Source organism: Phalacrocorax carbo, chromosome 4 (assembly GCF_963921805.1).
Source record: "Phalacrocorax carbo chromosome 4, bPhaCar2.1, whole genome shotgun sequence".
NCBI lineage: Eukaryota > Metazoa > Chordata > Aves > Suliformes > Phalacrocoracidae > Phalacrocorax > Phalacrocorax carbo.
The window spans coordinates 70,005,927-70,017,952 of record NC_087516.1 but is presented as its reverse complement, the minus strand read 5'-3'; the positions used below and the strand labels follow the sequence as shown (position 1 = coordinate 70,017,952).

Genomic DNA, 12,026 nt, shown 5'->3' with positions numbered 1-12,026 from the left:
TGTTGTCCATTGATCAACATTTAATGATCATTACAAAGCCTAATTTTATCAAAACTTCCAAGCATACATCTAATAATGAGCTTAATTTGTACTCATGAGTCCTTAGACTCAATGCAGTCTCTGAATTCATTTATACGTGCCTCCTTTTTCTTTGCCTTCAGACAATACCAACAGGTCCTTTCTGTAAGCAACATGGCAGTTGCCGAATTGATTCCCGAGGAAGGCACCTTAGACTGTAGAGCACAAGCAACATCTCTCAGCTGCTGGATCCTGTGACCTGTCCTGTTCTGATAACTGAGACCAGTCCTGTCATACCTTTTGCCCTCTCCCAAATCACAGTCCTAATTACTCCTTTTGGAAGTGCTTGTGTGTGAGCAGATGCACACCATGCCTTCATGCCCAAGATAACTCTCAAAAGCGTTATTCATGGGTTGGCTCAGACCTTATAACTATCTCCCCAGCTTCTTATACCCCTCTGTGACAAACTTGGGAAACAAAAAGCAAAATATCTGCAGGAGGAGAGGTGTTTCTCACAGAAGCTGGCGACATATAACTGAATAAGCAAGCCCTTTTATTAGGGAGAAGCCAGGAGAGGGTGGGTAAAATAGAGGTGTTTAAAGCTTTTCTAGATGCCACAGAAAATCTGCTTTAGAAAGGAAAGCTGCTTTGTACTGATCCAAGACCTGTCTGAAACTCTTTAAAATAGCAGGCAGGATTTAGAGGTGGGAAGAGAGCATGTTAACTTTTACTTTCAACTATAAGGTAAAGGTTGGTGCTGGGAAACTGACTCAGAAAGAGAAAAAGCTTTTAATAATTTCAGACATTGTCTCAGATGTGGTCAGGAAATGGTCACTCTTTCTCTCCTGCCCTAACTAGAGAAATGAAAACCATAGGCATGCAGTATGCCTGTTTCTAGCCTCTGGTTTTAGGCAAACTTTTTTTTTTTGTGGTATAGCTTAACTTGGTATGAGCTTTCCTTCTCTTGTGGAACAAAAAAGGGAGTTTTTTCTAGTAGCTGCTCAAGCCAAGATTGCTTCACTCTTGAGGAAAGAAGTTTCTCTCAAGCAGAGAGAGGCACTCAACCACTAAGTGAAATGTGTGGCAGGAGAGAAAGATAGAAAAATCTTTAAAGAAACTGTAATCACATCCTAGTAAAAGTGCCAGCTCTCTCTCTCATGTCAGAATAAGTGTTTTGGTGCTCATTGCCAAGCAAACAATACGTGTGGTATTCACAAGCACAGAGGTGAATTTACTTCTTGTTTAGGAAATTAAGCTGTGAGGTAGGTTTGAACCTTTCCTTGAGTAAAGGAAAAATCTCCTTTATACTCCTGTTTGTGGAATTTCTGAGAGCTAAATGACAGAAACAAATTGGAATAATGTGTTAACATAGCAGGATAAAAAAAATGTCAAATACAATGGAATTTATGCCAGAGAAATGTATGCTCTGTATTCACTGAATTTTATCCAACCAACCTTACTTCTTTTGTAATTTCTCTGTTCTCATCTGTCTTCATTCCTGGCATGTTACATGCCCCCCAAAATCCGAATAGCCCCTCCAGATGCCTCAATATGATAGAACTTGTTCTCTCTCTGTGCATACTGCAAAACTGTAAATGGCTGCAATAACAGCAAGACAAAGACTGCATCACCTCCTGTGGTAATTGTACTTCTTCCAAAGCTTTGTTTGCTTAAGTGGTATAAAAATCCACTCTTAACAATAAAAATTAAAAAAATCTTATTCTCTTATAGTAAAAAAAAATTATTATAAGAGAACATCTGGTTCCTTCGTTCTCTTATAGTTATAACTTGTATTAGTTTTTTGATTCTTGTCCCACTGTTGTCATGTGTGCTAGAAGACCAGACACTATGAATATATAACAGTGGCAATTCAGTAAAACCAGTAAAACTTGTTTTCTTTATGTAGTGTTTATCAACAAGATTTTAAACCCCTAATGTACATGGGGGATAAGAGATCCCTAGACAAAAATACTTCCTGTTTAAATTGAAGAACAGCAATTATATAGCTCCAAAATATCACTGGAGATGAGTAGTAAGAGCATTTACACTGCTTGAGTCATAGTTACAACCTTTTAGGCCTGCTTATGGTGACTATCCATCTATAGATTTGTTGCTAAGTAATCACACCAAATTACTTGATAGATTATAATTGTAGGACAGCAACAGGAATGACTGAAATGTTTTGAAATTGACCATTGCTATTTAACTGGATAGAGAGGCCAGTGAATTTGAAGCAGAAGATGCTTTTTTTTCAGACTAAAGCTCTAAAAGCAAGTTTGCTTTCACGATAGGCAGTAACAGGAAACACCAGAGCTGCGCAATGGTGAAAGCAAACTAGAGGCATTGCAACGGACAAAGCAAGCCAAGCCGTGTCAGCCAGCATGCTGTGGACACTTCTGGGTCATGCTGTGCTGCAGGGCCAAGTGTGTTTGGGATCTGCTGGGCTTTGCCCAGCTAGAGGCAGCCGAGGCAGTTCTCTGCCTCTGCCACAGCACTGATCCAGGGTTTGGAGCCAGCTGGTTAACTTACCCAGGTCCTGGTTTGAAATGCAGATATCTCTGTGTACGTAGTTAAATGAAAAGGCTGGCTTTCAGAGTTGCTTTGCCCTTTTGCAGTAAGTGTTTTACTGGGATTTTGGAAATACACTGTAATGGTGGAAATCAAGTCAGATTTTTAAGATTTTACTGCAGTCAAACTGTGCTTTTAAGGGAGCACAGTGCAGGTTTCATTATTGACCTCAGTATAAGTGCATTTCTGCCTGTGCTATAAATTTTCCTCCTCACCTCAAGTCTGTATGTTCCTGACAGTGCAAAGGGCTCACTTGGGCTTGAGATAATCTATTTTTGTGATAGTTTAAAGGCAAAACCAGTATTTATGTGAGGAATGAGGATTTCTAGTTAACCGATATCAGCTTATGTGTTCACTTTCTCCTTCTTTGCTATGCATTACTTGTTTATAAATTCACAGTACAGGTACACATAGGTACATGTAGAAATATACATATATGTATATATATGCATATGTATCAGCTATATTGTTTAATCTGGGTCAATTAACAGGCTTTACTGTGAAATGCAGTGGATGTCTTTCAGCTGCAACCTTGTAAATATTAGTGACGTTGAAAGTATTATCCACTAAATGTAGTATTTTTCAGTTAAAGGTGCCATCCAGGTTGAAGTGCACAGTTGTTCTTAAGTATGAGACTCAAGACTTTCCAGAAATGGCAACAGCGCTGCGTTGTACATGGCTGTGAGACACATAACAGACACGTGTACCCAAAGATCCGTTCTGCCTCTTAATGTTCCCCATCAGCTGCCTTCTTCCAGGCTGATGACCTTTCTGCCTTTGAGAGCTGATTCTTCTTTACCCCTTCCTCTGTCTCTGAGAAAACCTTTTCTAAGAGCTGTGGTGGAGTTTAGTCTGGCACCATCTAGGGAGGGAGAGTGCTTGGCATGGGGAATAGAAGTTGATTGCGGGCTCCAGACCTTCCTAGCGCTATTTCTGAGGACTTTTTTTTTTCCTGAGGGACACAGTCCAGCTGATTTTGGAGCATTCTTGCAGAGAGGCATGAGTAGCTGGGTGACGTTTGTTCAGAGGCTGCAGTCTAGCAGGGATAAAGCCCTGGAAACCTTTGCTGCCAAACCAACGCAGCCACTTCTGTGCTGCTGTGGTTAACCAACCTTTAGCAACAGACAAAGAGAAAGAAACTATTTGAACATCCTCTAAGTTAACTGAAGCTATACAAAAGTACCAGAAAAAGTTCCTGGGAAGTGTTTCCCATGAAACAAGAAAAACAGTTATGTAAATGCAGCACTTGCCCTGAAAACCAAAGTAGAATTTGGTAAATCATCAAAGTTGGAAGGGCAAGAAGAACATCTGATATAACTGCTGGTAGTGTGGACTTCTGAAGTAACTTTTTTAAGGGGTGGCAGGACAAACTATGAGCAAGCAAATAGACCAGTTAATCTTTGGGGAACTCTATTAGAATAAATACTGAAGACCATATTTTGGCAAGAAAGCAGTTAACTTCCTTATGTGTCTACATGCTTTTTGAGTAAAATTCATCCAGAAGTATTGAAAATCTTGTCTTCGTAATTGCCAGTCAGCATCTTAAAGTCATGGGAATTCCTTGTACCGTAAGCTTTCTTGGGGAAAATCCAGTATCTCTTGAATACAGGTGATAATTCTACTCTAGAAAATGAAGTTCAAATAAGGCTGGGGAAAGTGTACCTATGGAAGAGTAATGGAAAAGAAAGAGAAAGAGGCACATGGTTGCTTCCCTGTCAGTGTTACACAGAGTGCGCAAAACAGAAATACCATCTGTCAGATGGTTGTCATGAAGCACTTGTGTAGTGGCCATCCTGCCTCCCCTTTCATGCTTCCTCATGAATTTTACCTGCTAAACAGTGCTGAAAGTGTTGCAGTGGACCAGTGTGGGATAAAACATCCATTTGAGCAAGACTGTAATGCTGTGACTCTAATTCAAAGTAGATTTACGTCATTATTGCTGCACTCCAGTATTTTCATAGAATCATAGAATCATTAAGGTTGGAAAAGACCTCTAAGATCAAGTCCAACTGTCAATCCAACACCACCATGCCTCCTAAACCATGTCCCCAAGTGCCGCATTTTTATCAGACACTTTAACTGAGTAGTAATTTTTCTTCAGTTAAAGGCTTCATGTATGCAGAATTTTAATTTTAACAAAAATATTGTTGTTTTGCTATTGAGATGATCTTTGGTTTGAAGCAACAGTGTACTGTAGTAAAAGACCTGTGTGTGAGAAGCTCCTTTGAAAATGAGCTTGATACTTGTTTAAGGAAAAGGCCAATGCTTCTTGAGCAACCCAAACTTCTGCATTCTGTGAGTCACCCTCAGCGCTCAGCTGGAGAAGCAGAACTGCCCTGGTAAGGACAGAATTGTTGGAAATTGACAAACAACATGGGCTTACTGCAGAGGAGTTCTGCAAAATGTTGCTGACCTGGTAGAGGCACAGCCCATGAACAGAATGGCAACAGGAGCAAGGAGGTACTTGGGTCAGAGCCACATTTTCCTCCCTCTCCCCTTTTCCCTATATTTCTATAGATTGTATGTCTTGTTCCCTGCTGGCAGCATGGTTTTTTTCTTTCTTTTTTTTTTTTTTTAAAGCAGAATATTAATCTGGTCCAATCTGTAGTCTTGAAATGAGATTTTTCTTTTAAACAGTTTTGAATGATTTGTAGAGTTTGATATGAAGCAATGTGAAGTTTTCTAAGCATGGAACACTTAAATGCACTGTTACCCAAGTCAAAACATGTATTTCCTCTGGAAATCACCTTTATCTTTTATGTGCAAATTACTATCTTGTTAGGAGTCTTAAGACTATATAGTTGGTTTTCTCGTATTTCGCCCAGAATTAGAGACTCAAGGGGAAAACCAGGGTTTTAACTTGTTGAACCTTTGCAACTCTCTGGTAATCTGTGCTCTTTAGATTATCCAAGCTGTAAGGATGGCCCTTATTTTGCACCTTAAAGATCCAGAAAGACAACTGAGCAAGGGAACTGGCAGTGATGTGGGGACAGGGGTCCCCCCCACTCATATCAAATACCTGGCAGCCAGAGCTGTGCTACATGAGGGTCTGCAGGGGTTTTGTTACAGTACAGATGTGTTCCTTCGGTGTCAGCATGCTTGTGTGAAACACACTGCCAGCTGCTGAGAAATGAAGCAAAGGGACACTCCAGATAGCCTTGGTACAGTTATGTAGATAGCTACAAAACCTATTGAAGGGGAAGTGTTGCCGTATGGTGAAGGCAGACGGATGGGTGCGAAAGCAGACAGAATGGGAAGTGAAAAAGCTGTAATCGCGCTCTCAGGCTTTCCCCACTAGTCTGGGGCATCCAGGTGCATGTTGCACAAACAAAGCTATTTTCTTATTTTTAAAAAACCACACACACGTGTGTATATATCTTTAAAGTATTTCATGTGCACTGTTTCCAATAATAGTTCTGAAAATAGACAGTAAAATAAAAATTACCATTTGAGGACATTTTTTCTTTTTAAACCACAGCAATATTCTGTACAGTCTTGCTGTCTAGATTCCCCACATATTAACTTAGCTGTCGTGTGGCTTTAGGCTTCACATTTTAGTAGATGAAGTAGGTTTCATCTATGAAATGAAGGTGCTGAGGTTATAAGTATTATAACTGTTTTGTTCTTATGTTCTCAAAGGTATGTCATTAAGACAGTTCACTGTAAAGTAAATACTAAAAGGGTTTTACATCAAAGAATCAGAAAGGATCACATTGTAATGAGACTGCAGCAAGTCTATTGCTATTGAGTTAACAGCAAAGTTGAATGCAGTTTTCATTTACTGTGATGTAAATTGATTTTAGTTTACAGTGCTGTAGCTTAGGTCTCCTTAATTTTGTATTTTTGTTTAATTGAGTAGCAAGACATAATTAGCTGAAATGTGTTGTATGCTTCACTGGAACAAGCTCCTGAGCCAGTGAAATTTGCTCCTGAGCCAGTGAAATTTGCTCCTGAGCCAGTGAAATTTGCTCCTGAGCCAGTGAAATTTACTCCAGAGTAATTCTGATCAGCTCATCCTGTGTGCTGGGTGGAGATTTTTTTAGGTAAAACCAGCTGAAAGCTAAAGTAGGCAAGAAAATTATACCAGTCTTAATGGTCTATTACATGTGACGTAAAATACGTGTAGTTAAAAATGGTTTTTAGGGCTTCTTATTCCTGGTCTCCCATAATTCTCAGGAACAATGTGTTCATTATATTTGCTGTTTTTTCTCCAGCTGTTAGATAAGAAGTTGAGCTATTTTGTGACTTATCTTTTCCCGTTCAAATAATCTTTTTTTGTTTATGATACTATTCTTGCCTAATAAGATATTTCACATAAGACTTTGGGGTGTGACAACTATTGACAGTTGCTGCTTGTATCAGGAATGAAGGAAAATAATGTCTAGTAGGGCTATTGGACCAAGACACTTAATGCTTATAATACATCTGTATATGCAGTGAGTGGGGAATGCTGCCCACAACTGCTAATGCTTGCTGCTAATACCACTTCAGCAGAATACTGTTCTGTTTCATCTGTTTTCAGGGAAAAAGTATCATAGTGTTTAATGGAGATGATTTTTTTATGATCTGATAAAATATCTGTGCACCATGTCCGTAGCTTCCTGTGACACACTGTACCCACTGGCAGACACCAATACACTGACAAGTCAGTGTAGAGCTCAGTCTCCACACCAGCTGGTACAGATACTGATTTTTGTGAAACATTTGTTACCTGTTTCTTCAGATTACTTCTGCCTGTCAATTTTTAAGGTCTCCTTTGCAATAAGACTATAGCATTCTGTTTGTCTTGCCTTCCCAATAATTGAAAATGCTTCTGCTCATAATGAAGGTTACAGGCCATAGCAATCCATGCTGGACATTAGAACTGATGTTTTTGCTGTACACGAATACCTTTACTGCTGTTTAGATGAGGGGTCAGACAGATATTTAGAAGTAGCACTTGGTGAAAGTACTATGGAAAATGGTGCTATGTGTTGGACTCAGTGATCTGTATGGGGCCCTTCCAACTCAAGATATTCTACTCTGTGTTTAAGCCATGTAAGTTATATAAGTTGTTTTCTTTGGAGATAGGGGCCCTGTTATGCAGTGAATGGAAAACTTTCGTAAGTAGGTATTACCTTCCATTAACAGTGATGGAAAGCTTGTACCTAACACAATTGCTAGGATACCTCTCTGAAAATTTACCCCTGGACAGCCACCCCAGCATAACTTCATTAAGGACTGCCTGCTAACTGAGGAGGAAACAGTAGGAGGAGGAGCTGTAATATCTGAAAATGAAAAAGAGCTCTCAGAGGACAGGGGTGGTCTATCCATCCCATGTGACAGCAGGGCCAAGAAAGGGGGAAGTTATGTCTTCTCTGCAGCCCCAGAAATATTTTGCAGTTTGCAGACATTGGTTTTGGTAAACAGTGTTATCAAATATGCACAGCTAAAATTCCCTGTCTGCCTTCTCAAGGTATTAAAGTTGTGATCAAGGTGTTCAGTGGTGGTCACCGAGATTATCCGACATCTATCTGCCTGTAGCAAATGCATATTTGAGTAAGACTCTCACTCTGCCTGCTGTGGCTTTGTGACATGCCAGTCTGCTTGTGCTGCCAGTGGGTGGAAGTGGGATAATTTCTCTATACTCTTTCTGTGGATTGTACCGCAAAACTGCACAGAGCAGGAACTGGGTATGCACCACACATATAGAAGGTTACTCTTCTATACACATATCCTTTGTCTTTAGCCAAGAAGTCCAGCTAGTAAGTTCATCTGCCTCACACATGCAACTTCACAGCTGTTCATCGACAGGGTCAAACTAACCCTTTCTTTTAGTCTCAAATTTTCCCTGCAGCACAGTGGAATTAGGACATGTGATTAGTACAAAAATCTGCATGTATCAAAAAACCAAGAGATGGAAAAAACCTAAAGCCATTATTGAATGCCTCAGTTAATTTAGGGGATCTGTGATGATGGCTTTTGGGTTAATCCCTCCTCAGTCCCACTTTGGAAGTTAGCTGCCCAGGCACACCACCAGAAATTCATGTATACCTCAGTCCAAAAAGAAGCAGCCTTAGTCTATCAGAAGCATGGTAGCAGTTTTAATCCCATGTTTGTTGTTTTTTTTTTTCTTTAGGGTACCATCTTTCTGCCTGGCAACAGAGTAATTGAGCACCCCTGCAATGAAGAAAGTCCAGGAAAGTTCCTTTTTGAAGTTGTTCCAGGTAGGATATTCTATTCCACATAAAAAGTATTTGTAATTTTGTTCTCAGTGACAAATGGCCACATCTGTTCTGCCAGAACAGAAGCTGAAGGTGATTAACGATTCAATTTAAAGAAAAAAATCATTAATTTGTTAATATTTTCATTCATAATTTTTTTCATTCACCTCTGGGCAGCATAGGAAAAGGATGTGTTTTTTATTCGGTGATGTAAAGCATGATTGTTCACAGCAAAGGGCTGCCCCACTGACTGGCATAGTGACAGTACAAGGGTATTTGGTAATTATTTTAGATTATATTGGATGCTATGAAGTAGTGTGTTCTGTGGTAACAAAGGAATCTGTAACTTAACATCAAGACCTTATCAGTATAGCACATGAGCTTGATGACATCAGTACCATCACTTAAGAATGCTCCCTGATCACTGTGGGTGGATAAACAGATAGTAATAACAGCAAGCATCACTGCTTTAAAACCCTAAACTTGCTTTTAGTTGTTTTTTTTTTTAATAGGGTGGGTTTTTTTCCTGGGGGTAGATTTGTGTAAGGAACATTACCCTGTCAACTGACTGGTACTCATGACTGCGTGTATTGCATAAGTGATTTGCTAGCCTCCTTTCTGCTACCTTTGATTCTGGAGGGCAGACTTTGGCTTGTTTAGGAGCCTGGTCGACAGTCCTTTCAGAGGCAGTCCTGAAGGGTAAAGGAGCCCAGGAAATGCGCAGGAGCAGGCTGTCCCCGTGTGCTGAAAGATGAGCTGGTGGGGAAGACCACCAGCCTGGCTGAACAGAGAGCTTTGGCTGGAACTCGGGGAAAAAGCAGAGCTTATGACCTTTGGAAAAAGGGGCAGGCAACTCAGGAGGACTACCAGGATGTCAATGAGGTTACGCAGGGAGACCATTAGAAGGACCAAAGCCTCCCCAAACTAGAACTTAATCTAGCTACTGCTGCAAAAGACAACAAAAAAATGTTTCTGTAAATACACTAACAATAAAAGGAGAGCTAAGGACAACCTCCATCCTTTACTGGGTGCGAGGGGAAACATAGTGACAAAGGATGCGGAAAAGGTGGAGGTACTCAATAGTAAGACCAATTGTTCTTGGGGTACCCAGCCCCCTGAGCTGGAAGACAGGGACAGGGAGCAGAATGAAGCCCCCATAATCCATGGGGAAATGGTTAACAACCTGCAACACTACTCAGACATACACAAATCTATGGGGCCAGATGGGATCCACATGAGGGTACTGAGGGAGCTGGCAGAAGTGCTCACCAAGCCACTTTCAATCCTTTATCAGCAGACCTGGCTAACCAGGGAGGTCAGCAAATGTGATGCACATCTACAAGGGCTGGAAGGAGGATCCGGGGAACTACAGGGCTGTCAGCCTGACCTCAGTGCAGGGGAAGGTTGTGAAGCAGATCATCTTGAGTGCCATCACATGGCATATGCAGGACAACCAAGCGATCACGCCCAGTCAGCAGGGATTTAAGGAAGGCAGGTCCTGCTTGACTAACCTGATCTTCTACGACCAGGTGACCCATTTAGTAGATGAGGGAAAGGCTGTGGATGTTGCCTACCTGGACTTTAGTAGAGCCTTTGACACAGTTTCCCACAGCATTCTTCTGGAGAAACTAGCTGCTTATGGCTTGGATGGGTATTCTTTGCTGGGTAAAAATAGGCTGGATGGCTGAGCCCAAAGAGTTGTAAATACAGATTCAACAAGGCTAAGTGTTGGGTCATACACTTGGGTCACAACAACCCCACGCAACGCTACAGGCTTTTGGAAGAGTGGCTGGAAAGTTGCCTGGCAGAAAAGGATGTGGGGGTGTTGGTTGAGAGCTGGCTGAACATGGTCCAGCAGTGTGCCCAGGTGGCCAAGGAGACCAACAGCATCCTGGCTTGTATCAGGAGTAGAGAAGTGATTGTCCCCCTGGTGAGGAGAAGCTGGTGAGTCTGCACCTTGAATACTGTGTTCAGTTTTAGGCCCTTCACTACACTGAGGTGCTGGAGTGTGTACAAAGACGACCAATGAAGCTGGTGAAGGGTGTAGAGAACAAGTCTTATGAGAAGCAGCTGAGGGAACTGGAGAGAAGGAGGCTCAGGAGACACCTTACTGCTCTCTACAACTACCTGAAAGAGAGGTGTAATGAGGTGGGTGTCAGTCTTCTTTCCCAAGTAACAAGTGATAGGATGAAGGGAAACAGCCTCAAGGTGCACCAGCGGGGTTCAGATTGCATATTAGGAAAAACTTCTTTACTGAAAGGGTTATCAAGCATTGGAACAGGCTGCCCAGAGAGGTGGGAGAGTCACCATCCCTGGAGATATTTAAAAGATGTATAGATGTGGCACTTAGGGACATGGTTTAGTGGTGCACTTGGTAGTGTTAGGTTAATGGTTGGACTCAATGATCTTAAGGGTCTTTTCCAAGCTAAATTATTCTATGTTTCAACATCCAGTTAGCCCACTGTTAATATATTATTATTCAATATATTATCAATATATTCAATATGTTATCAATATATTCAAGATATTATCAATATATTGAATATATTCTGTTAATCCTGATATTACTTTTCAAGTTCCTTTCCCACTATGGCTATTTAAAAGGCTAAATAGAGGACAATGTTTATTGAAACCCAACCACATGTTCTTGCTCTTAAACCATCTCTGTGTCAAGGCACAAATATAGTTGTCTTTACTGATACATGGAGATTTTGATATGTTGTAGAAATGTAAGAAATATGAAGTAGATCTCAAGGATAAGGAGGCCAGTCACTCACTGGAATTTGCAAATGGAGGTCAGCACAGTGCAGCTTTATTTTTCCTTTTATACGTGGCAATGAATGTGGTTATGAAAGCTGTGTGCAGTAAGGGGTTAGTATGCAAAGAAAGCAAGCATGGTATCTGTGAGGTTTGGTTAACAGTTACACCAGCTTGAATCAATCACACTTTAAATAGTTTCTCACTGTGGTCTGTATCTTTTTTGTATGTTAAAAATATTGAAAAAAACCCTACTTATTAGCATTGCAAGTCTGGGGCTGACTAAAATCTTGTTTCCATTGAAAATTAAGAGAGTTCTTTTTAATTGAAAAGGTGCTTTCCCTCCCCACTCCTGAACACATAGAATGCTCTCTGACTTGAAATTTTCAGGCAAAATGGGACTTCCAGTCAGTCATTTAATAAATTAAGCCTGTATTTCTTCTAGATGTTGTAGATGGGAAAGAGAGAAGCTGAGCTTCT

The 12,026-nt window shown here is 40.8% G+C and overlaps 1 protein-coding gene across 2 annotated transcripts in view; it reads left to right on the top strand.

The window, feature by feature from the left end:
* The window catches only part of ARHGAP24 (Rho GTPase activating protein 24), a 224,414-nt gene that overhangs the window by 73,185 nt on the left and 139,203 nt on the right, over positions 1 to 12,026 (top strand). The window contains exon 3 of one of the 2 annotated variants that reach the window (XM_064450382.1): positions 8,705 to 8,792. In XM_064450382.1, coding sequence (XP_064306452.1) covers positions 8,705 to 8,792 — 88 coding nt within the window. Of the gene's footprint in view, positions 1 to 8,704; positions 8,793 to 10,874; positions 10,938 to 12,026 lie in introns of those variants that run through there. The other variant, XM_064450385.1, reaches the window with a different exon arrangement.